At 41.7% G+C, this 16,284-nt stretch overlaps 1 protein-coding gene across 7 annotated transcripts in view; it reads left to right on the top strand.

Annotated features, from left to right (window-relative positions):
• Positions 1-16,284, top strand: part of GULP1 (GULP PTB domain containing engulfment adaptor 1) — a 366,994-nt gene that overhangs the window by 324,997 nt on the left and 25,713 nt on the right. For 6 of the 7 annotated variants that reach the window (XM_088466947.1, XM_088466948.1, XM_088466949.1 and 3 more), the window contains one exon: positions 14,717-14,944. The exons of the other annotated variant lie outside the window; for it this stretch is intronic. In XM_088466947.1, coding sequence (XP_088323073.1) covers positions 14,717-14,944 — 228 coding nt within the window. The remainder of the gene's footprint in view (positions 1-14,716; positions 14,945-16,284) is intronic. 7 annotated transcript variants of the gene reach the window in all.

Below are 16,284 nucleotides of genomic sequence, written 5' to 3'. Positions count from 1 at the left end.
GGTACTATCCTCAGGAGTAGAAAGTGAGTTGTTCTGGCAATGGGCTGATCTCAGGAGAAAGTTTAAATAGGGTGCTCCTGGTGTCGATTGGTAGAAGAGATCATGTGATCACAGCTACTGAAATCCAGTTGGACTGAGAGTATCACATGAGAGAATCAAATATGGCCACGCCCATGCAGCCAAACTGTTTGCTTACAATTGGTGACATAGTGCACAGGAATGCTGCAGATGACCAGGGGATGCACAGACAACCGTGAGATAGCTCCACCGGGCATATAGGTGGGGCTAAGACCTTAATGTGTGACACATATACATATACAGCAATTTTCTGGAAAATACTGAAGCTCTGTTAAAATTAGCTCTTATACCTCATATTCTTTAGCTATTTACATCCAGACATCCACTGTAAAAGTGTCATCAAATAATTTGAAGTATCATCTGTCACATAACTCTTTATGCATTCCTGCATTTATTAACAGGAAATGTCCCCAGGAAAAAAAATGTGCTGTCAGCATTATATATCTGTAAGCTGTTTCTGAAAATTATTATTATTTTTTTTTTAATTAAAGACAATCTCTTAGCTAGAGACAGGACCCAGCCTTGCCAGTTCCCGCAAATTATTTACGGTTTTAATGATGTTCTCCAAGCAAAATTGAAACATGCCAAAACTATGCAGTAAACATGGGAAAATCCACTTTCACAATCACAGTCGCCTTCTCATATCCCTTGTTATTAGGAACATGGGAATATATAATTGTGAAAATAAATTGATTTTATATCATGTTAATCAGCATTTGCCTAGTCTGCTAATTTAACCCCCCAGTGTATATCTCTGTGTTTTTAGGATATAAAGATCAGTTATAATTGGAAGTCCATCGTCTACTGTGAATGAATTGTTTGTTTTTCAAAAATAACAGCTTAGGCTCTCATTTTCCCCTCTCATCACGATTTACTAAATTAAGCCAGACTGCCCATCATTTACTGCAACCTACACTTAATGCCTCAGAAGAGTAGCTCTTAGCTTCAAACTGTTTTTTTTTTTTTTTTAATGCTTGATCATTGTCACTTTTTACCACAAACCATAATAAATGGTATTAGGGAGCTTGGCCAAGTATGTGGGGGCATGGCGATACCCTGCTGAGAATAGCGTGACCCTATGAAAAGGATGTACTGTTACTGAAGAGGACAGACTGTAGCCAGTGGTGGCTTCTAACCTCATCAACGAGGAGGGCTGCCCAGGTTGCAGTCCAGATTCAGAGACAGTCACAGCATCTGCATAATGGATTTGACAGGCAATGGGACTAACGCATGCACACAAACAAATGGCTTTTAGGGACTGCATTGACTGCAGATAGGACTGACGGCAAGGCAGAGGAGTGGCTTCCTATTGGAAGTAGTCTCTCTGTTAATCGCTGCTCAGTCTGGGTGTCCCTTATGGAGAAAACACCTCCACATGAGACTGCCTATATTGTGTGTGATTGGCAGATAGTACTTCAAGTGGGACATCACTGCCAGAGTGAAGCCATTGCACTGACTCACTGGATAGGTAATTGGACATCGGAAGCCCAACATTAAATGGTAGCCAGGCTTCGACATCAAATCAAGTGATGCTATGACTTCTGGCCATCGCATCAAAGCCATTTGATGGTATAACCATCGATGGTAACTATGTGTGCACGCTATGCTTCAGGCACGTGCCCAGAAGATGAGCTGCAGACACCATTTCTGTGTATCCACAGCTGCATACAACCCTGTTAGCCATCGGGCAGGCATCAAAAAGCTGCATCCTATGGCTGGCAACCATCAGAAAAATGCAATTTGCAATGTGGACAATAAGATGATAGGACCAAAGCTGAATAAAAATGACAATAGCACTTTCAACGCAATAAAGGATGAATAACAACAATGTTACACAAACAATTTAAATACAACACAATGAAGACACCTTTATTGCACTGTACTGAGACAATGTAAGTGATCCTTGACCCCTTTGCTGCAGTAGAGTGGGATGCATCTGCATATAGAATACCTACAAACTGTACACATCAAGTCCCGCACATTGGGCCTGGTCCACAGCCACACCCAATGGTGATGTTCATATAGTTCAGCAAATACTTTTGCTACTAAAATCCCCCCAAACTTCCACGGCGCTTGCGTTACACAGAGTGGGCACAAAGACGCACCTTAACAGTGAAAAAGTGCTGGGAATTCCTGGGCGGTGACTGGGTGGTGCACGGAGGTGGTCCGTCTTATGCGTTTGTTATGGGATTGTCACTGGCGTGTCACTGAAGTGTTTGTGTACAGAGACGCTCAATCGTTCATTTTGTGGACACACCCAGAAGAAGAATCTGCACCTGCCAAAGGTGCGTCCACCTTAGAATTACGGCCATTGTCTACATTGACAAGGATCATTAAAGAAATACCTTCTCCCATCAGTCCTTGTAACTGGCGGGGAGTGCGGACAGCAAGGGATGAGAAGTAGGAAGTGAATGTTGTTATTTTTACACATAAACATATGTGTGATAATAATAATAATGCTTTCAAATAAAGTCCCTATAACCCCCCCACCTCACTTGTAGCTAGAAATATGGGGGGACCCTGGTTTCAAAAAGTAAAAAATTAAGGACTGGTGGAAGATTTCTCTCAACCTGACTTCCAATAATTAAGTAACACCAACATTAGTAAGAGGGGTTCCCCTCTTTCAATTAATGGACACTTTAGCAGTTATTGGGGTTGATTTGGAGTCGGACACAGGGAAAACATCCCTGTTTTTCCACTCTGCATGCGTCCGAGACGCACTACGCATGCGTGTGCCTATTGTGACCGCTAGGAGATACAGACGCAAATTGCAAGGAGATTCATACAATTTTGATGGACATTTCTGGGTGGTAACTGGGGGCGGCAACCTGGCAGGGACATGTCACGGTCATTGTGGTGTTAGCTCATCCGTGCCTGTGAGGGTGAAACAAGTGCACAAGAGATGGATCATATTAGTATAGAGCTTTTTGACGAGTTCCCCTTTTCATACTATGCCAAGGCTCAGACACACTCAATTTCTTAGAGCAGAGGTCCTCGAGGCCCCCCAGCAGTTCAGGTTTTAGAGATACCCATGGTTGAGCACAGGTGGTTACATCAAATTGCCTGAGGAACTAATTAAGTCACCTGTGCTCAACCATGGATATCTCTAAAATCGGAACTGTTGGGGAGCCTGGAGGACCACATCTGGGAACCTCTGGTGGGCAATTCCAGAAAACGTGGTAGACAACTATACGACCTGGGACCTTTGCGGGAGTGGCCAGCTCAGAGACTGCGTGGACGTACGCAGTTTGCTATGCTCGTAAGCCGGCCAGCCTGAGTAAGCTCAGGCTTGCTCACCTGGCCAGCTGCCCAGCGCCGTCCACCATGGCGACCATCGACCACAGATGGTCGCGATGGTGATCCCAGCACTGCGACCTCTGTCGCAGTGCTGGGATCGCAGATGCAGTAGGGGTTGTCATTCCCCCTCCTGCTGCATTTGCATGATTGCCTGCGCGCAGCTTTGCAATTGTGATCCTTGCTAAATCAGGCACTAAGTTAATTCTCCCAAGCTCTCGCTGCTCAGCTGTGTTCAACAGAATTACATAACATTCAGGTTTTCACATGTATAAGTGGAGTAGCGGCTGGGTTAGGAATTGTGTATTATGTTTTACAAAAAGAGTATTGTTTCTCAGCATGTTTTGTACAGGAGAGTCACCTCTTTCATGTACTCCTCTAAGCTATAAAGCTCTCTGTTGGAAGGTATCTGCATAGCGAATACAATATAGCATCAATTTATGTGCAGACAGAGCTTTCAGCCAATTGTCTGTACAATATTTTCCTGAAATATACTGGAGTACAGTAATCTTTATTTATAATACAACAATATAAACAGCGTTACAAGCAATATCTATTACAATTGTTTTTTCATCATTTAATCATATAAAAAGCAATATCAAATAAAATAATATAAAAAAACTGCTTACATGTATAAATGACACCGCATTTACTTTGATTGAAGTGTTCATGAGACACCTGGGTGTTTGAGAATAAATAACTGTAAAGTTCTTGGTAAAGAAATGGGTTCCAGTGAAGACAAGAATCCTGCTATTTGTAATATTACTGTTTACCAGCTTGTGGCAAAGATAAAAAAGGACCCTTAATTAGTGATGGTCCAAAGTCACTTGATTGTCTAACGCAAGTTAGTGATATCCCTGGCCACGATCCCGGATGGTAGTAGCTGGTAGTTCAATCATGGAAATGTCCCAATTTTAAAGTAGGAAAGCTTCCCATAGAAACATCCAGTATCCAGGTGTCCTTATGGGTGTAGTAGGTATTACCGCCGGTCGCATAGCCGGTGATTCAAATCCTGACAGCAGAAGCCCGGCAGGGGTGAAGAGCCCGATCGCTAATTAAGGTAAGTACCACTAACCTAATTCCCTACCCTAACCCTCCTTTAGGGGTGCCTAACCCTAACCTCCTCCCCTAGTGCCTAACCCTAATCTCCCCTCTAAGTGCCTAAACCTAACCCACCATTCTCTGCAGCCTAAACCTAAGTCTCCCGGGGGGGTGCCTAACCATAACCCCCCTTTCCCCTAGCCTAAACCTAACCCTCCCGGGGGGATGCCTAACCCTAAGTCCCCCCGGGAGCCCTAAAACCTAACCCCCCCCGCGCGGCTGTCCGCGCCCGGCTTACCTTCATTCGGTGTGCCAGGCGTTGGGCTCCCGGCGTAGGTCTAATGACAGGTGTCGCGATTTAGATGCCTGTCATTAGTACCTTGCCGGGATTAGACAGTCGGGAAGCCAGCAGTCGGCATTTAGACCGTCGGCTTCCTGAATACATCCCGTCCTTATCTATCGCCACCTAACATGTTTCGCTACTAGCTTGCAGCTTTTTCAAAGGTACAATATGTGGCTGTGTCTCAAGTCAGCTTTTATAAGGGCTACTCATTAGTGCTAACACATGATCAGCTGTTTGACATAGTAATTTTTAACACCGATCAAACAATTGCATAACATTAACAACACATGCATAAAGGAGGCAAACCTAATATATTTATACTAAAATTCTTAAGTAAAAACGTACTTTATAACACGTAAAGTCCCAAAAAAGAAAAGCTAACAGAGAACAAATGCCGGTCATGTGACTGTCCTGTTTATCATCCATTGGTTATAGACTAGGGGTGTGCACCGGACACTTTTCGTGTTTTGTGTTTTGGTTTTGGATCTGGATCTTTCTTCGTGTTTTGGATCTGGATTGGTTTTGCCAAAACCACCCTTCCGTGTTTTGGGTTCTGGGTTTTGTGTTTTGGATCTGGATTTTTTCTTAAAAAATAAAAAAAAACGCTAAAATCACATAAATGGGCCTTTTTTTGTTCCTACGCTATTAATAACCCCAATAACATTAATTTCCACTCATTTCCACTCTATTCTGAACACTGAACACCTCACAATATTGTTTTTAGGCCAAAAGGTTGTACCGAGGAAGCTGGATGACTATGCTAAGCGACACAAGGGGGCGGCACAAACACGTGGCCCATCTAGGAGTGGCACTGCAGTGGCAGACAGGAAGCCAATCAGCGTTATGGTGCCCATTTGCATGTAGCACGAACCCGGGAGATCCGTGCTACATGCATCTGTGTGATTGGCACAGAGCAATGACAGGTCCGTGAGACCCGTCTGTGCTGCTGTGGTAAAAAAAAAAAAAAAAACCTGTGTAAAAAAAGAAAAAAATGGCGTGCACCCCCCCAAAAAAGAGCAACCAGCCCCGGGCATTAGTAACCCAGTGCTGGGTGTGCTTAAATACAGGGGACAAACGACGTAGGGGTCCCCTGTACTTAAGCACAACCAGCACCGGGCTAGTCAGAACCAGCGCTGGTTGCCAAAATACGGGGGACAAACGACGTAGGGGTCCCCTGTATTCTGCGCAACCAGCTCTGGGCTCTGATCCGGTCCTGGTTCTGGAAATATAGGGGACAAAAAATGAGTAGGGTTCCCCTGTATGTTCCAGAACCAGCACTGGACTTTTTCTAGCGGGGGGCTGATGCCACAGCCAGGGGAGCCCTTTCACCGGGCCCCCCAGCCGCAGCATCAGCCCTGACCGCTAGTCAGCCCAGGCCGGGGATCCCTGGAGAGCTGGGGACCCCCCCAATAAAGGGGTCACCCTCTCCAGGGCACCCCAGGCCCAGGCTGATAGCCCGGGGCTATCCCCGCCACCCCTGGTGGCGGTGGGTGGCGGGTTGATTGTGTGGTGTGGTGTAAATAAAGAATATCAAACATTGTCTTTACAAGTAGAACTGCAAGTCCCAGCTAGCCTGCCCCGCATGCTGGTACTTGGAGAACCACAAGTACCAGCATGCAGGGCATTAAGGGCCCACTAGTACCTGTAGTTCACCTGTAAAAAAAATGTTTAAAAAAACACAGGACACACACACCGTGACAGTATAAGTTTATTAAACATACATACACACACACACATGTACACATACTCACCTATGTAACCTCTAGCATCGGTCCACTTGTCCGGTAAAGTATCCCTAGGGGACCTGTGAAAAAAAACATACTCACCATCTCCTATGCGAGGTTCTGTCCTCTTCGTTCCAAAGTAGGCATCCCCGGACTTGGCAAAAAAAAAAAAAACGAAAACGCGATCCACGAACTTAGTACCGTTCTATAGAACGGTACTTCCCGAATGAGAGCTTAGCGGCGGGGTATCACCATGGAAACCCCGCTGCTAAGCGTTCATTGGCTGAGAGAGGTCATCTCCCGTCTCTCAGCCAATGAACGGCTCCCTCCATTGTAGTCAATGGTGGGAACCGCAGGGTAAACTTTAATAACCTTGCGGCTCCCAGCATTGACTACAATGGAGGGAGCCGTTCATTGGCTGAGAGAGACGGGAGATGGCCTCTCTCAGCCAATGAACGCTTAGCAGCGGGGTTTCCATGGTGATACCCCGCCGCTAAGCTCTCATTCGGGAAGTACCGTTCTATAGAACGGTACTAAGTTCGTGGATCGCGTTTTCATTTTTTTTTTTTTGCCAAGTCCGGGGATGCCTACTTTGGAACGAAGAGGACAGAACCTCGCATAGGAGATGGTGAGTATGTTTTTTTTCACAGGTCCCCTATGGATACTTTACCGGACAAGTGGACCGATGCTACAGGTTACATAGGTGAGTATGTGTACATGTGTGTGTGTGTGTGTGTGTGTATGTATGTTTAATAAACTTATACTGTCACGGTGTGTGTGTCCTGTGTTTTTTTTAAACATTTTTTTACAGGTGAACTACAGGTACTAGTGGGCCCTTAATGCCCTGCATGCTGGTACTTGTGGTTCTCCAAGTACCAGCATGCGGGGCAGGCTTGCTGGGACTTGCAGTTCTACTTGTAAAGACAATGTTTGATATTCTTTATTTACACCACACCACACAATCAACCCGCCACCCACCGCCACCAGGGGTGGCGGGGATAGCCCCGGGCTATCAGCCTGGGCCTGGGGTGCCCTGGAGAGGGTGACCCCTTTATTGGGGGGGTCCCCAGCTCTCCAGGGATCCCCGGCCTGGGCTGACTAGCGGTCAGGGCTGATGCTGCGGCTGGGGGGCCCGGTGAAAGGGCTCCCCTGGCTGTGGCATCAGCCCCCCGCTAGAAAAAGTCCAGTGCTGGTTCTGGAACATACAGGGGAACCCTACTCATTTTTTTCCCCTGTATTTCCAGAACCAGGACCGGATCAGAGCCCAGAGCTGGTTGCGCAGAATACGGGGGACCCCTACGTCGTTTGTCCCCCGTATTTTGGCAACCAGCTCTGGTTCTGACTAGCCCGGTGCTGGTTGTGTTTAAGTACAGGGGACCCCTATGTCGTTTGTCCCCTGTATTTAAGCACACCCAGCACTGGGTCACTAATGCCCGGGGCTGGTTGCTCTTTTTTTTGGGGGGGGGCACGCCATTTTTTTCTCTTTTTACACAGGTTTTTTTTTTTTTATTTACCACAGCAGCACAGACGGGTCTCACGGACCCGTTAGTGCTCTGTGTCAATGACACAGATGCAAGTAGCACGGATCTCCTGGTCCGTGCGTGCATCTGTGTCATTGAAATACACAGCAGCACAGACGGGTCTCACTGACCCATCTGTGCTCTGTGTCACTGTCAATCACACAGATGCATGTAGCACGGATCTCACGAGTCCGTGCTACATGCAAATGAGCACCATAATGCTGATTGGCTGAGAGCCGTGACAGACGGCTCTGTCAGCCAATCAGCACTTTGCCCATTAAAGGCAAAGGCATTTTTTTTTAAATGGCCGCTCGAGGCAAAACCTCGAGATCCGACAGCAGATCTCGAGGTTTTGCCTCGGGAGAGGGATCCGGGGCAGACAGGGAGATCCGAGCTTGGGCTCGGATCGCCCCGGATCCCCGAAGTTCGGGTGGGTTCGGTTCTCAGGGAACCGAACCCGCTCATCCCTATTATAGACCCACAGTGAATGAGATAATAATGTATAGTACATGAGACCCACAGTGAGTGAGATAATGATGTATAATATATGAGACCCACAGTGAGTGAGATACTGATGTATAATATATGAGACCCACAGTGAGTGAGATACTGATGTATAATATATGAGACCCACAGTGAGTGAGATACTGATGAGACCCACAGTAAGTGAGATATTGTAAAATATGATAAACAATTTGGAGTACTCTTTTATCTGGGAGACCATTACTGTGTATCAGTTCCCCTCTAACATCTGGGGTTAGATTTACTAACCGTCAGTCGGGTTTTCAAATCCACCGATGATTCGCACTTTGGAAGATGGATCTAAAACTGCAGCAGAAATAAAAGCTAAAACGTGTGTGCTTATCACAGATCTCATTTTATATCCATTAAAGCCAACTGTCAGTCGGATTTAATGGATTTAAAATGAGATCTAAAGCTACCCCCTAGACAACATATACACATAACAGGCCTCACATGTTTCTAGATTACATATATATGGCTTTGTTTTATAAACTTCTCGTTTATCTCTTATATTAGTACATTATGTAGAAGTACTGTAGTTGTTATTTTTTGATAGGTTTTAAGATATTGTAGTTGTGTCAGCAAATGTAATGGCTTTGTCATGTATAAACTCAATACATATTTCATTTATTGTGATGGAAAACAATGAGAAACAGATGTCTGGAAATCACCCACTCTCCGCTGATATTTTCTTTTCACAGATTTTCCAAACAAAAAAATAAATTAAAAAAATAGGAATACTTTTTTATACCTGCCAAAAAATAGTAAGTAATTATTATTTTAGGATATGGTACAACAACATTTTACTTAGTGATCTGTATTATTTGCAGAGTTTTTTGGCTATATGCGTGTGTGGTTTCCTTTATGTAGAATACGTTACAGGAGCCTGTGTGTCTGCTCTTGAAAACATCTATTTTAACCACATACAGTATATCTTCCGTTGTTGATTTGATGGTAGTTAAAGGCACCCTTTTAATTCTTGTTGCTTATTGTACGGTAGATACTCCATATATTCAGGATGTGTAAAAAAGGGCATAGTCTTTCATGATTTCAATTTTACTGAGAAAATAGATTGGTAATATGAGAATCAAGCACAATTGTTTTACAGACAAATGTATTAACCTGCATCTTGCAGACATCGGTGAATTTGCCAAATGTTTTAAAGGGGCAATCATGCCTGCAAGTCGCAGGCAATTATATTTACTCATATGCTAATAATAGCTCCGGGTATTTTTATATGTTTGAAAACACTGATTTATTATCTGCAAATCAGTTTTGGGGACTCCATTTAGGGTGGGCAATGGGCATATTACGGCAATAATGGAATATTGTTCCAGGGCATTTACCAATGTGAAGTTGCCGGGACATGGTAAAAGAGCCTGTCTCCGTGATGAGTAAAGTGACAGCATTTTTTCCAGGTCCAGACAAGCCCGCACAAATGCATAAGCACAGCCCTCCGGCCACGCATTTGCAGAATTGTAATGTTGCGTTGGGCATTGTGGTCACACTCATCTAATGGCTATGTCATATTCTGGCCTCCTAACACCAGACATAGATACAGTATATAATATATTATTGCAATGGGCATATTGCCGTTCCTCAATCTTTCTCCTGCAGAAGGTGGTTATTCACATTGTATTGGAATTATTTGAACCTCAGAATTCCACTGTGAATATACTGTTGCTCACTTGTTGACCGACTGACTGAACATCCTATTAATATTTAATCATATAAATATAATTAATTATGTACTAAGTAGTTTCACTCCCAATGGAGTAATATAGCTAAAGGTCCACCAATAAGGTGAATGAATACATTTAGGAGCTCATTCAGACCTGCTCACAAGTTGCGGCCGCTCGCTGGCAAAAAGGGGCCGGATATTTAAATGAAGTGCTCGCACTGCGCCACGTAAGGACACCCACTATGTTTAAGCGAGCTACGGCAAAGTGCGCTCGCAAGTGTATATAGATGCCCCCTTGCCACTCGCAACACACGTCGTCTCCGGGAACTGTAGGATTAATCGGGACCATCGAGAGCCATCGGAGCTGCTCGCAGCCCTTGAGGTTGCCTTAACCCGCCACAAGCACAGCGATCAGTGTGGCCTGAAATACATGCAGGTGACGTGACTAGTGACGCTACTTTGCTAATTATGCACCCTCTTTCAACGGCGTTTTGGTGGCCTGACACACCTGCGCAACACCACTCCCCCGTTAACAAGCACCTTCCCCAGTTACCACCCACAAACGGCGCTATGTGTCACTCAAAGTAGCGACCTGATAGTTGCTTACGAGCAACCAAAAACAGATCACAAAGACTGGGTTGCGCACGCGCACTGCGAATTATACGCATGCGCAGACGGGCAAAAATCGCTCAGAGCGACCGGGTCTGAATCAGGTCCTTAGTCAGGTCCTTAGTCCTTGGTCCTATGACACAGTAGTCAATCATTATGCAAATATGCATTGCCGGTTTTAAACTCATTAGCAATTATGGGTAATTTTATCTCATATTAAACAACCTGAACTATCTACAATATACTGTATAATGCTCTGCATCTTAGTACTGGCAAATCGCTATTTTCCAAGCTTACGCCAGTGAGTGTATGAGCTGAAAAAGCCGCTGTACCTGCTAATTAAAGTCTGTAACACCCATTCATTAATTGATTATTTTTCACAGTAAGCAGCAAGTTTATTGGTTAGTAGCACCAGATTTAAGCTTTTTTATATTTTTACAAATATTTAAAAAAATGTGTAAAGGTAGGGCCATATTAATTAATAATGGAGGCACCAATTATATTGCACACTTGTATCAGCATGCACACAAATACAGTCTCAATTAACATAAAAATATTATCTCACATTATTTAATTTAGAAATATTTCTATTTTTATATGTTTCATAATTATTCTTAACTATGACATTGAGTAATTAAATAAAAAATTTTAATTCTGTATTATTAATTTTTCTTGAATGAAAATGTTATTATATTTATGAAATAGTCCCCACTTTTTTTCTGTCTGCTACTACCCTTGTTTTATTATTGTATTTATTCCCAATTGAAAAGCGGTACAGAATGGCTAGTTATTTTGTGACTGGGCAGAAAATGTGATTTATGTAAAAAGAAAAAAAGACTATCAAAAGCAACCAAAAAGTTTGGTGTTTTAATACATTTAATTTTTTAACTAAAAAAATCTTGTTCTGTGATTATTATTATTATTATTATTATAAACTTTATCGTTTTGTTTTAATATAAGTCATTAACTTAGGTTCACAGTAGGTTTATATTTTTTATTTTTCTTTCTACTATATACATTATTGCATCACAAGGATGTGAGTCTAACTGATAAACGTTTGATGTGTTTACCTACAAAACAGTGGTGTTAGCTTGTTATTGAGTAGTTTGTGTAAGCTGGGAAATTAGTGCATTATATCTGCTATATTTGCTGTCCCTTAACAATACAAACTAACTATACTTTATTACAGTTGTTCCCAAACTGGGTGCAATGGGGCATTTGCAGGGGTGCCATGGGTTGGTGGTTCAGGACCAAATCAATTTATTTATGGTCCATGTGATAGACAAAATCAGAGCTGGTGGCTGCCAATCATAAAATATGTGGACACACAGAACCCCAAGACTGTCTACCACCACATAACTGAACCTACGGGTGACATATTATAAGTATGTACTTAATTTTATAATCTTTGCAGAATTTCTTGATAGGAAACTTATGGCCTAGAGATGCTGTTAAATAAATGTTGATTCTCTAGATCCACCATGATTAAAAATAGTTTGGTAACTACAGCTTTATTATATGCTAAATATATCATAATACTCTCTTTCACCTCCTGTGTAGCAGGCTGCCCATTTTGGACAGCTGTGCTACAGGGAATATGCTGCCCATATAGAATTGCCTGGGGATATCAAGTTAATCTAGGATAGGTGTATTACAGTACCTTTATTTGTTTAATCTAAGAAAAAAATTGTGGTTAGCATAAAAGCGAAACTGATTAATTATTATTATTAAAAAAATAGAGCCCTACAGGTTTTTAAAAAATTACCATATTAACTTCTTACTAATTAGACACATGTTAAATATTTTAAAGTCAATTATTGGGCGGTTGGGACCTGCAGATACAATTTGTATAGCAAACTCCCAAATAACATTTTAGTAAATGGTCCCTCTTGTTGAGAAGTTTAGAATCCATTAATGATGATTTTTTTTTTTTATTATCACGCAAGGTCTTGACCTAGTATTGTGTTATTGAAATGTTCCAGGCAATATGTTTGATGACCTGTTCTGAGTCAGAGGCTCTGAGTGTATCAGTCATCTGGATGCCATTTTGCTTTCCTCTGTGGTTTAGATCAGACATGACACATAGTGTTTCCTAGATTTGGTCTGGAATATATACAGAGTTTGGCTTTCAAGTAAAAATAACACACAATCATCATCTCATGGGTTCTGTCTTTGCACTGTAGTCTGTTTCTAATTCAGACAAAAAGGTACAGCTTGATATACAGTAGGCTTTGCCACACCAGGATACACATCAGTGCTCTGCCAGATCCACTAGTCTATGAAAGTATTGTATTCACAAACTAGTATTATAGCAAATTGTGCCATGGCTAGAAAAAAATAATAAACCCAAAACTAGCAAGGCCGGTGTTCGATTTCCTATTGTTTGTAAAACTTCAAATGAACACATTTCTTTAGTCTAATAAATAAATGGTGTATTTAAGAAATCCTTCTGAAACACAGACTTTCTGGTTTTGACTCAATCACGTGTTGGAATTAATCTTACCATAGTAATTTTTAAAAAACATTTGCACCCTATTGTGTTCACATTTCTTTTTCAAGTCAATAAAGAACAAAAAATGTCTATTCATCATTATTTTGTTTCTCTATCATCTCATGGGTTATCATTAGAGATTTGTGATTCGGTTCTCCATAAATCCAAATTCACCCGAATTTTTTGAATCCAGATAAATCTGAGTTACGGCTCTGATCTCCTGAGGAGACCCCGGTAAATCAGAGTCGCGGTTCTGATCTTTTCTTGGTTCAGAATTTGGATTGAATCTGAATTTAGGATTTTGGATTGCATAAATTACATTATTTTAGTTGGTTTCAAAAACTTTTTATCTATTTAAAAAAAATACATTTAGATCCAAAACCAAGAGTGGTTTTGAAAAACCAAAACACAAAGTTGAATCCAGATCCAAAACCAAAACACGGGGGTCGGTGTACATCTCTAGTTATCATCATCTCCTGGGTTGCATTGCAATCTGTTTCCAATTGAAGCAAAATATTATAGTTTTTTATAATGGCTTCTATGGCTTTGCTAACACACAGACATAGTCAATCTTCTTGTCATGTTATGGAAGTGTCGTGGGTGTGTCAATGAAAATGGTTGCATAAACAGACGCTCAACCATTCACATAGGGGGTCATACTCGCACGGAAAATAGGGCTGGAGCAAGTTTCCTATGGTGCAACCGATGGTGGCGTCTAAAGACACACATTGGTATTTCTACTTCTACAGATCTACACCAGAGTAGGACTTTGCAGTGGCATTGGCATATAGACAGGTGGCCACCAATATATGCAGACACAGTCACAGCTGTGTAATCAGTACTGTATATATATTAAATCATGCTACTGTGATATACCATGCTGTGAAGTAGTTTCAATGGGCGCAAAGGAATGCCGGTGGTAGGAATCCCAGCATTGGTATCCTGATAGTTGAAATACCGATGCCTACAGGTTAATAATTTAACCCTTGCCCTAACCCTACCCCACCTAACTCACCTTTGCCACAGCCTAACTTGAACCCTCACCTCCCGCACCCTAAACCCCCCACAGCCTAACCCTAACTCTCCCTTCTGCAGCCTAACCCTCCCCCTAGTACCTAATCCTAACCCTTTACCCTAAATATAACCCTAAAAGTTACCTTCGGGATTGCAGCCGCTGGGATTGTCAAGCCGGGTTTCTGAACCCTGTAGGGATTTCGGCGCCAGCATTCATTGTTCTGGGATCACAACTACATCCCATTTCAATGGCCAGTCTACAATCAATGAACAGTTTTATTATAATTGTTTTGTTCTATGTCCATTTGCAGGGCCCTTTCTAATCTATTCTATTTACGTGATATACTTTTTGCTTTCTTACTGTCTGGCTTGTCTTTATTTCCTCTGATTTCTCTACAGCTGCTGCATATCAGGGCCAGTCATGAGCAAAGTGAGGCTGAGAGATCCTCTACGTTTTTCTGGTGTAATAATGACGCTTCAGATCCATGTTTAGATATCTGCTCTATAGCATTCACTCCCATGAGTTCTCCTGACTCTAGACTACCGACAGGACTGCATCTAACTCCTCCACCTGTCAAAAACACTCATCCAAAATGTAGCAGTGAATACAGCATCCCGAGGCCTCGTGTAATTCTAAGATCTTTGCATAATTTCTCCATTTGTTAAATGTCATTTTGTGTGCTGGTTGCATGTTGTTATAGATTTGCTAAAGTCAGTGCTACTGTTAGTAGTGCAATCACCAGTTCAGTACAATCAGTATGGTCTGTCTGTATGCACATTTTTGACACACTGTATAATTTAAAAATACAAACGCATAAATAGTAGAGATGAGCAGCTCCGTTCTCCAGAAATTCGAATCCACCCGAATTTTGTGAATCCAGACAGAACCGAGAGGCAGTTTTAATCTCCTGAGGAGATCAGGATAAATCCGAGTCGTGGTTCTGATCTGTCAGCGGTTTGGAATTTGATTTTATAATCCGAATTTTTGATTTTTTTTTTTTACATTTTATTTATTTATTTATTTTCAACAAAATTTTTCTTTATTGAAACATAACAGAGATATAACATAAAGTCGGAGGTAAGCACATTCAATTTTACAGAAAATAACCATTGTCCGGTATTTAAACATATTAAGTTGCCAACACATAACACAATGATAAGTCCATAAAAAGAATACAAATAAGATTAAAATAAAATAAAATTATATATTGTGAGCCCGAGTCCGCAACATCAATTCCCAAACCCAAATTAGATGGCATTAAGGGAGATCGGGAGGTGTTGCTCACAAACACGTGTCTCATACCAAAGTGTATTCCTGAAGCATTTCCATACCTGGTCTTTGAGTGACTGAGACAATGTGTCTGTGTAGCTTTCCCAAGTTTCAAAGAACTTCTCTGTGAATTTTTCCTTCTTTAGCGAGGCCTCCAACAAATCCATTCGGAAAATATTGAAAAGTTTTCCCAAAAATAGGGCGAATGTAGGAGCCGTGGGTTGTTACCATACTTGCAAAATAATTTTTTTTGCCACTGCCGATATAATTATCAGTAATTTTCTAACCCTTGTGCCATTCTAGTACCTATAGGTGTAATACCGAATATTGCCCATTCAGGTGTTAGGGGTAAACAGTTCACTAAATGTCTATTCACGTAATTCCTTATCAGGGTCCAAAACCTCAAATTTTATTATTTAAAAAAAAATAAAAATCCAGATCCAAAGTTAAAACCAAAACCTGAAGATAAAGCCAGATCCAAAACCAAACCACGTTGTTACTCTTCTATGGACACCATACAGTATAATTTGTGCTTTGTGCAAATAAAGCACCAAAACAAATACAGTATACAGTATATATATATATATATATATATATATATATATATATATATTTTATATATATATATAAATATATATAAATATATATATATATATATATATATATATATATATATTAGGGAGGTGCGCCGACCTCC

Source organism: Taudactylus pleione, unplaced genomic scaffold, assembly GCF_031769625.1.
Source record: "Taudactylus pleione unplaced genomic scaffold, aTauple2 ptg000067l, whole genome shotgun sequence".
NCBI lineage: Eukaryota > Metazoa > Chordata > Amphibia > Anura > Myobatrachidae > Taudactylus > Taudactylus pleione.
The sequence above is the reverse complement of the archived record's forward strand: the minus strand, read 5'-3'. Positions and strand labels throughout refer to the sequence as shown.